Source organism: Microtus oregoni, unplaced genomic scaffold (genome assembly GCF_018167655.1).
Source record: "Microtus oregoni isolate MIOR12 unplaced genomic scaffold, Mior012 000002F_ref0000024, whole genome shotgun sequence".
NCBI classification, from domain to species: Eukaryota; Metazoa; Chordata; class Mammalia; order Rodentia; family Cricetidae; genus Microtus; species Microtus oregoni.
The window spans coordinates 30,700,210-30,717,089 of record NW_024543061.1 but is presented as its reverse complement, the minus strand read 5'-3'; the positions used below and the strand labels follow the sequence as shown (position 1 = coordinate 30,717,089).

The following is a 16,880-nucleotide window of genomic DNA, read 5'->3' as shown; positions in this document are numbered from 1 at the left end:
GTCCTCCACAGGCTCATGTCTTGAAGGCCTTTTTTCTATCTGATGCTACTGGGAGAAGGCAGAACCTTTAGGAGGTTGAGCAGAGAGGAAGGAAGTCAGGTTTCTAAGGGTATGCCTTAATATGAACATCCCAGCCTCCTCCTGTCTCTGCTTCCCAGCCACCATGAAACAAGCCCTTTCTATCACCAACTCCTGCTATGGTATCTTGGGCAGCCATGGACTGAAACAAACCAAAATAAACATTTTATCTTTTCAAGTTGTTTGTCTCAGGAATTTTGTCACAGTGATAGAATGTGACTGACATAGTCATGTTTGCAGAGTACTCAGTTCAGAAGTGTCATTCCTGAACTGTGCAGATACTGCCAGGCTTACCATGTGCATGAGATGCTCTCCAAGTGCCAAGTTCATACGGATTTCAACCACTCAACAAAATTCTATATCTTATAATTTTTTCCTGTACTTACATTTTAGAATAACACTTTGTTAGATCTTATTAAGTGAAATGCATTATTGAAATTAATTTCACCTGTTTCACTTTTGCCAAGTAACTATTAAGAAAACTTTAAATGTACATGTATCTTGTCTTCCATTTGCACTGGGGAGCACTGCAGCCTTCCTTCTACCTGCATGCTTCCTCCTTTATCATGCCTACCACCATGCTTGCAGCCCCACCCAGGAGATGCTTGTGTCCCCAGTGGAGAGAATTGCATTAGCTCCTGCAGGTGACAACTTGGAGAACAGCACTCACTGTTCTTCTAAACAGCCTTTCTTTGTTGTTTCTGCTTTGAGCATAGGGAAACCTACACTAAAGCTTAGTATTGTTGCTAAGGTCAGAAACCATAAGTAGGCAAGTGGGAACCCACACCCAAGTTACTCCCTGAGGATACTGTGACTTCTACCTCACTGTATGGCCACTGGTTTTCTTGGTTGGAGTATAGCAGGAACTAAACTGACTTTAAACACAGTCTCCACACTGAATCCAAGAAGATGAGCTGAAGACCTGAGAAGAGTAGCCTGGGCAGTAAACTGTGGGCAGAGGTTCAAACAGAAGATGGTGAGCAATCGTTAGAAGCTAAGCCTGGTCTTAGAGGAAGCTGAAGGAAGATGCCGCTGCAGAGTTCTGATGATGGGCATTACCAGGCTTTGGGATCTAGAAGGATTGGGTGATTTCCTCTGTTCTTTGACCTCAGGCCCTTCTGGACAGATGTAGCCTGTGTTGGTTATTTACCTGCCTATAGGTGCTCCTGTTCCACCTCCCTCTCATGTTTACAGGTTCACCCTTCCTTCCACACCTGCCCCAGGAGCTCAAAGTCACTGCACAGATCATTGTGTGAGGAGCTCTCGGTCCCAGTTGGTCACAGAGTACCCTGCTGTTGCTGTGTGCTTTGCATTCTAAGGCTGGTGAGAGCAGGCTCATGAGCTATCCCTACCCAAGCCTTCCACTCTCTCATGCTATAAGGCTCATGATCTTCCTGAATTCTCACCAGGTCATTATGCTACCCTGACTTGAGGGAGGCCAGAGCAGAATCCATTTCCATTGGGGAAACTAGCCTATGGGCCTGTTAGCCACATCATCCTATCCACCTAGTGCAGGCAACAGCCTAAGCACTAACGCACCACACACAAGAGCCCATTATCTCTGTCCTACAATGTGCCCAAGGGATAAGAGAGGGGCCTGAGGACAAGTCAGTGGTCAGGGAGTTCGCATGGATACAAACACATAAGCAGCAAGCAGGATCTGGAACACTGTGTGGAGTCTGTGTGTATTCATTACTGCCAATGGTAGAATGCAGTGCTCCGATTTAGACTCTTCCAAGTTGTGTGCAAGTGTGTGTGTGTGTGTGTGTAACATCAACCTCATTTAAAGACAACACCAAGGATTTGAAATTAATACCTGTCATAACAGGAAGAATAACAGCTCAGTCATCAAAGTGTTCCTATGCACTTCCTCCTGGAGCCACATTAGTGGGACCCTGTCCTAGTCTGCTTTGTATTGCTGTGAGAAGACACTGATTAATACCAACTCATAGAGGAAGGGGTTTGTTTCAGCTCAAAGTTGCAGACCACCATCTAAGGAAGCAGGAGGGAACTCAAGTCAGAAACTGAAGCAAAGACCACAGAGGCACACTACTTACTAGCTCCCAGGCTCACATTTAACTACCTTTTTTTTTTTTTACAGTCCAGTCCCACCTGTCTGGGGATGGCACTGCCCATAGTGGACTGGACCTTCCTACATCAATTATCAATCATGAAAATGCCGTCATGGATATACCCACAGACCATTCCTTTGATACAGTTCTTCAGTTGATGGTTTCTCTTCCCAGGTGTGTCAGGTTGACAAGGATACACCAGTAGTAGCTACCAAGGCAGGGTCATCCTCAGACTCCTCAGGCTCCTAGACCCCGCCTCAGCACTGAGCAGGGCCTGATCCCTACTGTGAAGTCTCTTCGAAGCTGTAAAGGAGCTGTGAAACCTCCTTTAGGTGTGTTCTTCCAAACACTGACTCCTGCACACTTCTCCCTTCAGCCTTCCTGTAGACAAAGGGGTAGGAGGACAGTCATATTTATCAGACACTTTCTATGCTCTGGGAAAATGACATTGAATACATTATCTCCCATTTATTGCCTTATTTTATAGACAGTAAGATGAGGAGTCGCCAGAGTGAAGGCACTTGCCAAGGTCACAGAGCTGATGAGTAGCAGCTGCAGGTTTCTGTCCAAGCCAGCCAGTCTCCATCAGCTGTCGTACAGGAGGCATGGCAAGGGAACATGGCTGGCACCAGACTGACAGTGGAATTTCAAATGCCAGGGGCTTGGGTTTGGTTTTGTCTTGGGAAGCCATCAAAAGTGTCTGAGCTTTGAAGTGACAGGATCAGATGTGTGTTTTCAGGAGATAATTCTAGAAGCCGTGTGTTGTCTACTAAAGCCACATTCTCCCATCCTGTCCCTGTGCAGCTGATGACTTCTAACCCAGGTAGAAATTACATTTGTCCATGCACATTCCAGCCTATTGTTCAGCTTGCCTCCTTCAGTCTCTTTAACTGCCTTACTGCGCAGCCACACTTGTGTGCATGCATACACACCCCTCGTATGGCTGGGGGGCATAGTTTGCAGAAAGACTGATTGGAGCTGGCTTCCTGCCATGCAGTCACTGACTATGACAGCTGTGACTCATGCCTCCCACATTACCTGGGCAGTGATGGAACAAGGTGGAGATGCTGAGAAACAAGACCACCCCTTCACAAATACTCTAGAATTCACACCTTTTCCCAGCAACATGATTAGTGACCTCAGTTTCAAATTTCAGAGGCTCTGGCAACCTTTGTTCCTTCTCATTCAACTAGTGTTTATTGAGCTCATGCCGTGGGCCATGGCTCTTGTGCCTGGTGTTACATGGAGGTCTGTGTTCTTCTGTAGTTGCTAAAGATGAAGTATGTTTCTGTGAAACAGTGCTGGTGACCACAAACCTTTAAAATCCACTCAGGTCCCATGATTAACACTTGCCATCTGAAGTAGTCTTTGTTATCCACCCTCAGTCTGGTCTGCTGTTTATTGTAGCATCTTCATATTGCAAATAACACAAAATACATACTAGAAAGTACATCTATCTCTGTATGTGTGTAGCTATAGATAGGCTGCATTTTTATATTTTCAAGATAAAAACCAGTATTGTCTTTGGTTGAATAGTTATAAAAATGGTATATGAATAATGGATTCATATATGTGATATTGTCATATAATAAAATATAGGAAAGTATTTGAAACAAAACCCTAAATCTCCCTGTTAATATATTGGGACCTTAACTCAGTTCAGAGTCTAGCCACAAACCATGCAAATGGGCTATGGGTTCTGTGTAGTACACATCTGTCTGTAGAGTAACCTCATCCACATGTGGATGCCTTTCTAGTCAATAGATGTCTACATATGTCTTCATATTAATTACCTGCCACTTTTCCATATGCTTATTTCAGAAATTCTTGCCTATCCTATCAAGCTTATCCCATATCCCAACTTTAGGTAGTTCCCAGCCCCTTCCTAAGATAGGCATCACTCCAATAAGTGGACTTGTCTGACTCCCTGTCCTTAAGTTCACCTAGAAAAAGTTTCCAGGTCAAAATATATACCAAGAGAACCATGTACACATGTATTAGTATACTTCTCTTTTATCAACTGGCCCTCTAGTAAGTAAAAGTGCCGATTTCCACTTCACACAATGATGGAAGAGGGTGTCCATTTTCCCAAGGCTTCTCAAGTGTGGTATTGTAATAGAAACACCTTTGCCAGTTTCACAAGGGAAGAATCCTAGCTTCTACAGCAGCTCATTTCTTCTGTTACTAACTGAAATCCAAGCCTTTTCTTACATTGCTGGGCATTTAGTCTTTCTGTGGCTCGTTTACTGGCAGCCTGTGCTGACATTTCCCTGTGTTCATTCTTACAGGCTGTACCTTAGTGTCCCCACTAACCCACTGGTCCCTTTTGTCGTGACTGTTGTAGTTACTGCTTTGTTTCATCGTTGCCCTTTGGAGTTGATTTGCAGATAGGAACCAAATATATTTTTGTTCATGTTTTTATTGTGATTTGTGTTACATTGCAAAGGCTTTCCTTCCCCCAGGACTGTAATCCCAGGGAATAGTACTTGTGTGATTTTTCATTTCATGTCCTTAAACTGTTACTCTAAATAGCCCGCTGGGGTCCATTTGGGAGCCAGACGTGAGCACAGATCGGCTTGTATTTTCTCTGAGTAGGAGTCCTTTGTCCTGTTGGTTCTGATCTAAGTCTCACTGACCACATGCTAAGTCCTACTCTCACACATGAAACTGCCTCTAGACTCCTTCCCAGAACCAGCCCTGCATGTTTTAAACACACTTAAAGTGTATTGTAAAAATATTAAATCTCTGGTAGAATAAGCCCTTGTACCTTGGTTATCTTTTTACAGATTGTTTTTAAAGATGAATTTAAAATCATTTTGTCAAATTTCTCCAACCTCACTTCACTCCTAGCTAGAAAAAGAAATAGAAAATCTGGCAAGGTCTTTTTTTGGGGAGTGTGCATCCTCTTGAATACACTCCACCCTATCAAATTGCCATCCTTATTGTTTGGCTGCTTATTTTTTAAAGCACTCCCAACCCATAGCACTGAGGACCACACAGAAGACTCCTGTGTCCCTTAACCAGGGTTCCTGAGTGCTTTACTTGTCGCAAGGTTGCTTCCGCATTGTTTCCCTGCAGAAGAAAGCCACATCTGGGTCTGTCCTGATAGCCCAGCACTCTTTAGCACAGCAGACAGTGGGAGATACCTGCTGCTGGAGGGTTGCCCATGTATGCAGGTACACACACACACACACACACACACACACACACACACACACACACGGGAGGATACAGCAGGAACTCTAGCCCTAGGAGGTTCCTCAGATCTTGGGGAGAAGCGAAGATGAATCACCGAGGGCACAGGCAGCTGGGCTCAGAAAGGGTGGGAGCTAAGCAGCCAGAACTCCAGAGAAGGTAGGAGAGCAAGGCTTAGGACAGACGCTATCTGACTGACTGTTAAAGAAAGTGGGCAGAGCCCAGCCAGCCCATACAAAAGTGGAGCCCATGTAAGTCTCGGCCACTAGAACCTGTGCAAAGCAGAGCCCCTCTGACTCTTAATTATTGATGTCTTGTCCATTTAACATATGGAACATCGGCTTTCTGCTAGGTATTCTGTGCAGAACTGCAGAAATAAAGGTAATATGTTATGGTTTCTGCCTTTCCGGCATCCCTGTTTAATAGAGAGACTGAAGCATACATGTGTGCTGCTCAGATGAGTGGTAGGCAGTGCCTGAGAGCCTCGTCATCAGCAGCCCAGCGAGGGCCACAGAGCAGAAGAGAGACTCAAAAATGCTTGTCTCAGTGAGAAGGTTCCAGAGAGGTCGGAGGCCAATGCAGGCTCTCGTGGGTGGGCAATAGTGAGATGGTAGGAACCAGCCACTCGCCGGGAGCTCTGTGAAAGCATGTGTGGGACAGAGAAAATGTTCTAGGGAGGGAAGCATGGGAGCTATGGTACAGACCCAGGAGAGCTTGAGACGTGTTAAGAGAATGACCCATAGTGCTTTCTTTTCCACCAGTTTGTTTAGCAGCTGTCACATGCAGTGCTGACAGGTGTTAGGAGTAAATGAGCAATGCCAAGAGTTTCAGAGAAGAGAGAATTAAGTGCAGCCAATGATAACTCTGCACACAGTGGGTCGCCATGGCCTGCTCCTGCTGACATAGGTCTAAGGCTAGATGTAAGCTCACAGTAGGCCCCCATTGTATCTATAGAACTCTTTCTAACAGAGCCTAACCACAGAAGTTCTCCGTAGACGAGGCAGACTTGAGCATGGAGGGGATTAGGTTTGCCTGTCTGCTGGATGACCAGAGGCCTTGGGTGACTGGAAGCAGAGTAATCAGCCAGAGCCCCTGGGAACTGGAGCTCAGAAGGCAGCAGCAGTTCCTAAACTAAGATTCTCAGCTCTAACAGGCAGCAGGAACCAGTGAGGAGTTCTAAGCTGGGGGCTGCCTTGCACTCCAGTGATCTCCCACCCTGTTCCTGGTGGTGGGTGGAAGGCAGAACCAGGAAACCAGGAAGTCTTGGGAAATCTGGGACCTGAATTCGGGTGGCCAGGATAGAGAGGTAAGAAGAGGTGTCTGTGAGATTCAGGATCCCTCAGCTCTAACACAGTACCACTCTACCGTTTGGGCTTCTGGGACACTTCCTTCCGATGGTCACCGGGCCTGGGACAACTTAGGATCAAGTCCTGTGAAAGCAGGTGCCTTCCTTCCACTACGTAGACTTGCACTACATCAGACCCTGTGCAGGTTCAACTGCTTTGGCTGCTGGGGTGAGGGTGGGGTCTCTACTTCTTAGAGCTGAGGCGGGCTTGTCTGTTCACCAGGGTGCTCTGCTGGTCACATGGAGCCAGTGCCCCACATACACCATTTATAAGTAGGTGTGGGGGGGGCATATCATATAAAGCAAGAACAGGTGCCCTGCGTCAAGAATGATGCCAGTGCTATGATAAATTGGGGAGACAGGGGAACAAAATAGACAGCCTGGTCACACCTCATTTGGTGTTGTTACAGACCATCTCATGGGTTCTGGGTATGAAGTTTAATGTGATACTTAGAGGTTCGCAGGACCATTAGGAGAGAAGCAAGACAGGAAGTCAAGGGTAATTTCATTATAGGTCAGGGGTGCTAACCCCAAAGACCTCATCCTCAAACACTGAAGCTGATAGCTCTCAGGGAAGCTGCCAGACACCTCAAAATTATCTGAGAAGCTCAGCCAGTCTGCATGTTTATAAGCCAAATGTTTGGCTCCTAAGAGACCCTCAGAGTTGCTGGGTGTCAGGCGTCAGGGTATCAGACTATGACCCTTAAAAGTAGGATTCTCCTTGCTACTCACGTCAGCTTCAGGATGCTAGGCCAGAGCACTGAGAAGAATGGGCCTTCTCTATGCACTGGTCTAGGCCTCACAGTATTTTTCTTACTGTTAAGATACTGGGACCTGCTGGCCAGTGGCTTGACTCAGGTTGAAGCGGGCCTGCCTGCTGTGTGTCTGCCCTGTCAGGTCCCATTCTGTCATACAGAGGGTCTTTCTACTTAAATCAGCTCAGCTGTCTTAGACCTAGAGGTACCTCACTAGTCAGTCAGCACCAATGGCTTCCCTCTTTCCATGGTTCTTTCCAAGGACCATAGAGCAGCAGCATCTGCATGTTGGCCAGCCCACAGAGCAAGACCTCCACCCCAAAACACCAAGGTTCCCTTATGCCAGGGCTTCTAGTGCCCCCTACCCGCAACATCATTCCTAGCACTTGACTTCCTTCCTTAGAATAGCCTGCTTACAGCACCAGTCAAAGCCAATCAGTGTGACAGCTACTGTGAGCTGCTCCACAGCAGTGTTGGCCACTACTAGTGTTCTGTATCAGAACCCTTAAAACCCAGTACCATGTGCAACCCTAGGTTCTTGCAGCACAAGCTGGCCAAACCCACTGGTCCTTGTAGAGGACACAGCCTGGGTGATCTGCCAACAGGCTGACTGGCATACCTCCATGTGCCCTGAGAGGTGCTGTCTTGGGGTCTTCGTACAAGAGAAGGCTAATCCCAAACTGCATTATTGAAAAGCCTGGATGTCTCCCTAAGTATGCCTCTGGGCCTCAGGCCCGTGGGTGGGTGAACAGCATCCACTCTGGAAGTTTCCACAGTGCCTGTCCTGGGGGCAGGATGCAGGACTGAGGTGTTGTCTTTACCTGTCACACTAGGCATCAGTGAGCAAACACTTGAAGTTTTTAGGCCTGTACAGTGGACTTTCTCACTAAAGCACCTCAGCTTTGTGGCCGGAGGCTGAGTGGGACACAGACTCTAGCGAGAACCTTGTTCTGGGCATAGCTGGTTAGGCCTTAGGTTCTAGGGCTCATCACTTGGACTAATGCAGACCCCCAAAAACAGGCTCACGTGGTTGGCCACAGTCCTTCAAAGCAGCAATATGGCCTTGCTTTCGAGAGATCCCTCTCTAGGGAGTGTCAGCATGGCTGGGTTGTAGCAGACCAGATGAGATGTGATGAGGCAGCCAGGATAGGGTGGAATTTTCCAGATGGAAGGGCTGAGAGGGGAGCAGTGTTAGGAAGAGTCCTTTCTCGAGGGGGCAGAAGAGGGTATAAAGTGTCTTGGAACTGGAGGTACAGGTGGTTATTAGCAGCTGTGTGGGTGCTGGGAACCAAACTTGGGTCCTCTGGAAGAGCAACAGGCTCTCTTTACCACTGATCCATCTCTCCAGCCCCCAACTGAGGACCCTTCCTAATTATGCCCGAAAGCCTCAGACCACATCCATAGACGGCTGTGGGGCATCTGTCCCAGTGTAGTCACCCTCAGACATCAAAGACCACAGTAACCTGCTGTTTCTCTCCCACAAGTACACACACAGTCCTTCCCTTTGAGTGACAGGAAGCAGACCCCCTGTGTTTTCTTTTTACTCCCCTTCCTTCCCCTGCTTTTCATCCCACTTAGCCCTGGGCCTCTTACCAGGCTATAGTTCTCTTGAGGGATGGGCAGCTGGAGACCAGACTGACAGTGATCCCAAGTGGCATGTTGATCAATGATAGATCCCTGGGTCCCACTTACCTGGGTTGAGTGGCACGTGGTCGATAGCAGCCAGTTAACCCAGTCCCTTGCAACCTGCCTGTCTCAAAAGCGTCTGCACCCTGGCTGCAGGATGGAATAGAAGCTGCCTCTGAGCAGTCGGACACGACCTGACGGAGATGAATGTCTAGTGTATGTGGAATCTGGTTGTTTTTGCTATAATAAAAAGCCTGCTCCAAGGTCCCCCACCAATGTTTCCTTGAAATTAAATATCAGGAGGGCAGATAAGAGCCAGATTCCATACCAGGCCAATATTATCAGATTGATGTCGGCAGTGATAATAGGGGAAGGATAAGTTGATGAGATTCCATTTATTAAATAAAGTGAGAGACACAAAGGACTGGGGCTGCATGTGAGCAGGTGTACAGTGTGTACCTCGTGAGAGGCAGCTGGGGGAAGGAGTAGCACCCTGGATTTGCTCTGGGAACTCCTTGCCTGCCAAGGCTGCAGTGTGAGTAACAGCAGGGGAAGATGCTGCTCCCATAGTGACCCTGGATGGGAACAGGGAAGATCCTGCCCTCTCTGGCCTCCTATTGACTCACACCTTGTCATGTTCCTTGATTTACCAATTCCTTTGCTTTCCCATGTGTGGGGTCCTCCCTACAGCACCTCTTTCCATGTGGAGTCAGCAAGTTTCCTGACCCATTGAGAAGCTCTACATACCTGTAGTCTGAGCCTGTGCTTTGTTTTCGTTTCTTTCTTATACCCTGGATTATCTCTTCTTTTGGATTGTGTGACATTTTCTAGAAGTTGAGTGGAGTGAAGACATTCAGCTATGGAAATGGACACACTAGTCTATTCTCACCATGCCTCTGTCTTACTGCTGCATGCCCTTGAGAAAACCACTCAGGATTTTTGAGCCTCATCCCTGGGTGCAGAATGAGGTAGTAATGCCTAGCTCACATAGCTGTTGTTTATATTTTCAGGGACATGTTATAGTTTTAGTGACATATATTGTCAGTGACACAGAAGTCTCTAGCATGTTCTCGTTAGTCAGAATAGGAAAGAGCTTGCCTGCATCTCCCATGTGAGTTGCCTTCTCTTCCTAGGCTGTTTACCTGGATAGATACATCCTCTTTGCCTTCTTTTCCTAGACTGTTCCTTACCCCAGATGTCTCTCAGGACATGGTCTACTTATGGAACAAAGTGTCCTCTTTTCTTGACCACGATCATGACCGTGTCAGTTTACCTAAGTGCAGAAGATGTCTGTCCTAGTTGGGGTTACTGTTGCTGTGGTGAAACACCATGACTAAGAGCCACTTGGGGAGGAGAAAGTTTATTTTGCTTATACTTCCACACCACTGTTCATCATTGAGGGAAGTCAGGGCAGGAACTCAAACAGAAAAGAAACCTGGAGGCAGGAGCTAATGCAGACACCATAGAGTGCTACTTACAGCTTGCTCCTCATGGCTTGGTCAGCCTGCTTTCTTATAGAACCCAAGACCACCAGCCCAGAGATGGCAACACCTACAGTGAGCTGGACTCTCCTACATCCATCATTAATTAAGAAAATGTATGACAGATTTGCCCACAAATTTAGTGAGGGCATTTTCTCAATTACAATCTTCTGTTCCAAAAGGACTCTACCTTATGTCAATTTGATATAAAACTAGTGAGGACAGTGCCTCACAGGGTTGGGGCCAGAGATGTTGCTGAGCCTGGTGTTCATCCTGGTACGTGCAGAGTAAGTGCCTGACTGCTCAGAGCTGGTGGCATTCTCCACCCCACCGTGTCCACACTGCCTCCTGTGGGGCCTTCAAAGGCTCATGCATTCTCTCAGCTTTAGAGACTGAGAGTCCAGGTATAAGCTGTGAGCAGTTCCAGGCCCTCTCATCCAGTATGGGAGCTGCAGATACTCCTGGTAGCCCCCTGCACTCCTAGGCTGAAGTGTAGGGCAGTCTCCACCTCTGTCCTCACACAACCGTCTCGTGTGTCTGTCACTGTCTTTTTTTCTTCTTCACACTAGGTAATCTAGTGTGAACTAGATTACCCCTGGGTTTGACTCATTCTACTTCTCTGTTACCTCACTTTACTAAGTGCATCCATAGCCACGCTGTGTCCAAATAAGGTCATGATCCAGGGCCCAGGAAGGAGACTCCAGGCCCTGACTTCTAGGTGTGCAGACGGCCTCAGAGGTTACTCCTTCCCAGGCCTCTCCCTATGGGCACCAGTTTCTATCATGGCAGATATTTAGGATCCAGATTGATGTAAGCTAAGCAGAAATGTAGATGTGCACTGCAGAAACAGAAAACCTGCCTGACTTCTCATGTGCTAAGGCCATGTCCACTTCTGGGTGAGGGCTGTGGCTGCTGGGGACCTGATTTTTGTGCCATTCTTGCTATAGAACTTTGTACTCACTGAGTATGTGCTGAGACTGTTTCCCCAGGTCAGATGAGCAGGGCTTCCACAACTACCTAAGCTGACACCCATTCACAAGATTGTTCTTACCCATTGGAGCTTTCTGTACCCACTCAGGGTAAAACGGGTCACTTTGAATGGGGTGAAGCCACCCAACACCTGCTTCTGAATGGTTTGACCTGGCTAGCCCTAGCCTACTTCAGAGAAAGGTTTACTTCAGGAGTTTTGCCTCCTTCCCTCAGTGCCTTTTGTGCACAATGGGTAAAGCTTCCGCTGACATTTGCTCGCCCTTGTGAGTTCCTACTGTGCTGAAGTCCCTGTGGAGAGGCATTGTGGCCTGAGCAGTGGCAATGCTGTGCAAGAGGTAGATTTCACACAGCCCAGTTTCTCCCTGCCTAGGAACACACTGTGTGCTCTCTGAAGTTTGCCTAAGGGTCACAGGCCCTCCTGTTGGCACTTGAAGTCAAGAGAACAGCCATCAGTGAGGTGGGCTGCTCTAGCGGCCATGAGGAAAAGGGCTAGTGATGAAGCCACTCTTCTGCCCAGTTGAAGCTCAGTCTAATCTATCGGTGGCTCTGTCATAAGTATATGGAGGGGAGGTTGAGTCAGAGTTCTGCCTCCTTGTGTGCCTCAAGCTGGTCCCAGGAGCCTGCCGGGGTTTTACTTTCTTGATAAAGACAGTAAGTCTTATAGCACTTAGAGCTGAGATAGCCTCTGGTGTCTGCCAGTACCTGTTGACCAGGTTCAAAGGTCGCACAGGGAAGGGAAGTGTGCTTTAAGATTGAATTGTACTTGGGGTCTTAGCAGGCTATGTTTAAGGAACATAAGACCTGGCAGGGGGAACAGCAATCCAGGCCACCAAATATAGCTGGCAGTCGAAGGCACCAGTATGCCTGATTAACTCTGCAGGGAGGACAGCTGCACTTTCCTAGGAACCAGGAGAGGAGACAGTGGGATGGAGTGCAAGCTGGAATCTCAGGTGCTTCGGGGGACTCAGAGCAGTGCTCATAGAGAGCATTTGTCTGAGACAGGATGCCACTGAGAAATCTGTCCTCCAAGGCCATACAACTCCAAAAGGCCCAGAATGGATGTCTTTGTACCGAAAGCACAAAGCAGTCGTTCCACAAGCACTTGGAAAGTTACAAAGGAGGTGACTGTACGGCACCCACAGGGCCTCTGCACAGCAGGTAAAAGCTGGCCGTGGCGGGGGGGAGGTCTCCAGAGGCTCAAGAGAAAGGGAACACATGCAAAAAGCACCTCTCCTTCGTGTGTCTGAGGATTTATGTCAGTGCAGAGGCAATGACCCCAGGTAACCTCATTGGAGCTTGTTGGGAGGAGGCTCCCTGGGCAGCACTGATCACAACTTATGAGAATAGGAGGCTTCTGCCCTGTAAGTAGGTTTTCTTCCGTGTGCCCAGCAGCTTGCCACAGCAGCCCAACCAGCCTGCCCACTTTTGTTGCAAACCTCCTAACTTGTTCAGACCTCGGCTGAACCTTCTGTCTCAGCTAAACATGGGCTCTCAGTCCTGCACTGGCACATGTCTCACAGAGAGGCCATGACCAAGCTCTGCCCAGCAGAGGTAGATGAACCTGGTTGGGTAAGGTTTCTATTCAGGATCAGGCCTGATTAAATAAGGCACTGTGCCTATAGAGAGGACAGTGTATGGTGACTCTGGTTTGGGGCTGGCTCAGGAAGAAGAAAGGATCCCAGGCAGCATTATGGAGTAAATGGCAGTGCTAGAAGTGCCCATCTAGACCCCTGGCCTGGGCATGAGGCACACAAACTTACTTCCTAAGCCCCTGATGACTCTGTTGCTGGCTCTTCTTAACTGATGACTTTGACTTGCTTGAGTTATCTTGATGACAGCACTACCCCCTCTGGTGTCTACTGCATGGCCGATACTAAATTCAGAGGTGCAGGGCAGAACAGCAGGCCAACCTGGAGCATAGCTTGCAGAATAGCCATCCTTTTTATTGCCAAGGAATGTAAGGAATGGCTCACTGCAGCTTTATAACTGTCAGGTGTCACTGCAAGTCCACCACAGCCGTTACAAACCCGGGTAAGCTTGGATTCAAACCCACTGGAAAGCTGATGGGTGGATGGCGCCACCGCAATGTCAATAAATATTCCCTCCACACACACTGGCTATGTGATGTAACTTTCCCTTACCACAGCTTTCTCATGTGGGAGAAGGAGGGAGGGAATGAATAGCATTGCCACGTAGAGCCAGGAGAGGTGGTGGGGGCTTGTTTTCACCCGTGTGCTGCTGGCGGTCGGGGCGTGAGAGAGTAAGTGTGCTCAGGACCCCAGTAAAGGTGTTAAAGGGGGTTTATGGGAGGGGTGGGAGGATGAGTGTGCGGATGTGTAAGGGGTGTGAGAATGAGTGCATGGGACTGGGTGACTATGTAGGAGCATAGGAGAACGAGTGTGTAAATGAGGGGCAGCCATACACGTGGGAGTATTGTGAGGTGCATGAGAGTATGTGTAGCTGTGTGTATGAGAGTTGTGGGGGCACTGGGTATGTGACAGTGAGGGAGGCAGAGGGGAAGAGAAGTAAGTGGAATGAGTAAGGCATCTGGAAGTGGTCTGCAGCTCAGAGGTGACTGCGGGGAGGCAGGGAGGCACCTGTACCAGAATAATCTGTTGTTTACTTTTTAGTCACCTGTTTTTCATCATAGTTATAGAAAGGCAGATATTCATTTGTTGTAGGTTCTAAAACTATTTTGATAAAGGAAGAAAGAAAAGATAGTAAAGTACCTCAAAACATTGCTACAGTTATCTCTAAGAAGTGTACTTTTGTTTATCTTTTGGGCATCTCTGTAGGTTTCCTGCTTCACTTGCGCTTGCGGTATAAAATTAGAAAGGGTGTTGTGAGAAAAATGGCAATTCTGTCATACAGCTATGGTGTCAGGTCACCAATACACAGAAGACACCGCTGGACAGAGCCCGACCCAGCCAGCTGGGAGGCTGTCCAGTGTTGTGTCCTCTAGCTAAGGCCCCTGCCCACCTGACCCCTCACACATCCTGGTGGCATTGGTGACTTAGGGCAGCGGCAAGCCATCATATAGCCCTAGACCCCAGTCTGTTCAACACTGGCCACTGGCCATAGGACCAGACCCTGCACTTCCTCATTTGTAGAGTGAGCTGCTTATCCTAATGCCTCCCGTACCTTCTAATGCCAACCATCTGCTCTTGTCATCCCCCAGGCCCCGCAGGGTGGAGCCTGTGTGTTCTGGCCTACAGGCCCAGATCCTCCGCTGCTACCGTGACCATCTGCATGAGGTACTTCTGTGTTCGGACCTGGTCAAGGCATACCAGCACTGTGTGAGCACTGCCCGCAAGGTGAGGTCACCCCCTTAGTGTGCGAGCATGGGACAATCTGTGCCTGGGCCCCATCATTTAGATGTCCCATCTGCCACCTGGCTCAGAGCCATGCCTTACTACTCTTAGGACCTCAGACATGTCCCTGGGAGCTCTGCCTCTACCTGACTGAGCTTAGAAGTCTGTCTATTTTTCTGGAGCTGGGAGCAAACTTCTCGCATGTCAGCATGGGGGCTGAGAGAAGGGCTACCCTGCTATACCTCCAGCTTTCCTCAGCAGCGTCTCTAAGCCCTGCTCCATCCACCCTGTGTCAGTGGCCACTTTCAGTCCCTGTCCCCCATTAATATATCCCACCCGTGTATCTTCTCATTGCACTGAATAAAACATGGAAATGTGATGATGGTGATAGACAAATTGCAGGAAACTCCCATGTACCTCCGTCACTACACGTGCCTAAAGGAGGATTGGGACCCTCTAGGCTCAGCCTCTCCTTCCTGGCCCTACACTTAATGTGCCTGGAAAGCAAATCCTCTGTGAGCTCCTGGATACATCAGAGACCAGGTCGGCCCCCGAGCCCCCTCTAAACCATGACACAGTGTAGAGGCCTCGGCACCAGACTTGCAGGGCTCCCTGTCACTAAGGTGCACTAACTGGAAAAACTCAGTGTGCTCTGTCAGCTCACTGAACATGGTCCCTGGCTAAGGTGAGATAGGAGTGAAGGACTCTCAGAAAAGATTAGCTTCCAAAAGCACTTAGATGACAGAGGCATTTCTGGGACAGCTCAGGATACCTGAGGGCCGCCCCCCAGGTACAAAGCTGTCTACCTGCCCGTAGGTATGCAGAGCTCCCCATAGCATGGACCTGATTACACAGACACTTTCCCAGTAGCTCTCTTAGAAAACCCCTAGTTGTTAAACTGCAGAACAGGGAGGTCCTTGCTTATGCAGAGCAGAAGTGGGCGAGGCTGCCCTATACCAGGGTGGGGCCAGGCATGCCACTGTGAGACAGGAACTGGGCCTCTGGAGATAAAAAGGTGGTGCTGACTATTACTGCTGCAGAATGTGTTAAGTAAAGGTCCTTTGTCCTCCTGCGCAATGAGGAGAAAGACCCAGTCCAGGGCCCAGGCCGTCTAACTGACTAGTAGCCAGTCATGCTCCTGGGGAACCACTGTCCCATGCAGTCTGAAGCAGCCTGGAAAGCATGGGCTGAGGCCTCTTGCACCCCTTACTTGGGCCATCTTTGGGGCAGGAGAGGGCTCAGCTGAACTCTGGCTATTCTCTTTGAAGGGCTAAGGAGCAGCATCTTTCCTGGAGCCTTGAAGAAGGGACCCATCATGAGACCACAGACCCCAGGCCATGGTCTCTGTACCCTGAAGTTCCCAGCTGGGCAGCCATATGCCTCTGAGCATGGGGCCACCATGCTTGAGAAACAGTATGTGCTACTGACCGAAAATAAATAAAGCAGATGTCTTTGTTTGCAGTCATTCACTCACTGGCACCCAGTCACTTCTGTTGACTCTGTGTCCAGCCTTCTGTTGGTCACCAATGACACAGAGCCTCATAGGACAGACTGCTTCTCTGGGGGAATACTAGGCCTGGAAGGGGGACAATATGAAAACTCATAACTCCGTGACTGCACAAAAGCTACCACAGAACAGGTATGAGAAGAAATAAAGGATTTTTTTCCCTTGGGATGGTGCTAGCTTCCAGAAGATCTTCTGTTTGCTCTCAGGAAGGCTGGTGGGTAATTGCAGGACAGAACAGAGCTGGGAAGGGTAGTCTCCAGGTGGTTAGAGGCAAGGTGGTCTTTAGCTCTGAGGGAGCAGTGGGCATGAGAGGAAAGGAAGTTGGGGGAGGGGCAGCAGGGCTGGGGAAGCCAGGCCTTGAGCAGGGGGCATTGCTGATGAAGTGCCTAGAGCCGGGTCATTCTGCTCCACAGAAGAAGGCAGAGAGCACTGGGGTATGCTCAGCCCAGGATGGTGAGGCTCAGAGCAGATCTGAATATGAAATGGTAAGAAAGGGCAGTCACTTTCCAGTCTCTGACAT

At 48.7% G+C, this 16,880-nt stretch overlaps 1 protein-coding gene across 2 annotated transcripts in view; it reads left to right on the top strand.

Moving 5' to 3' along the window:
- The window catches only part of Chchd6 (coiled-coil-helix-coiled-coil-helix domain containing 6), a 229,243-nt gene extending 212,927 nt beyond the window's left edge, over window positions 1–16,316 (top strand). For both annotated transcript variants that reach the window (XR_005972572.1, XM_041634609.1), the window contains 2 exons: window positions 14,721–14,856; window positions 16,122–16,316. Coding sequence is in view for 1 of the 2 variants with exons in the window: in XM_041634609.1 (XP_041490543.1) it covers window positions 14,721–14,856; window positions 16,122–16,127 (142 nt within the window). In the remaining variant the exon portion in view is untranslated. The remainder of the gene's footprint in view (window positions 1–14,720; window positions 14,857–16,121) is intronic.
- Window positions 16,317–16,880: the final 564 nt, after the last annotated feature.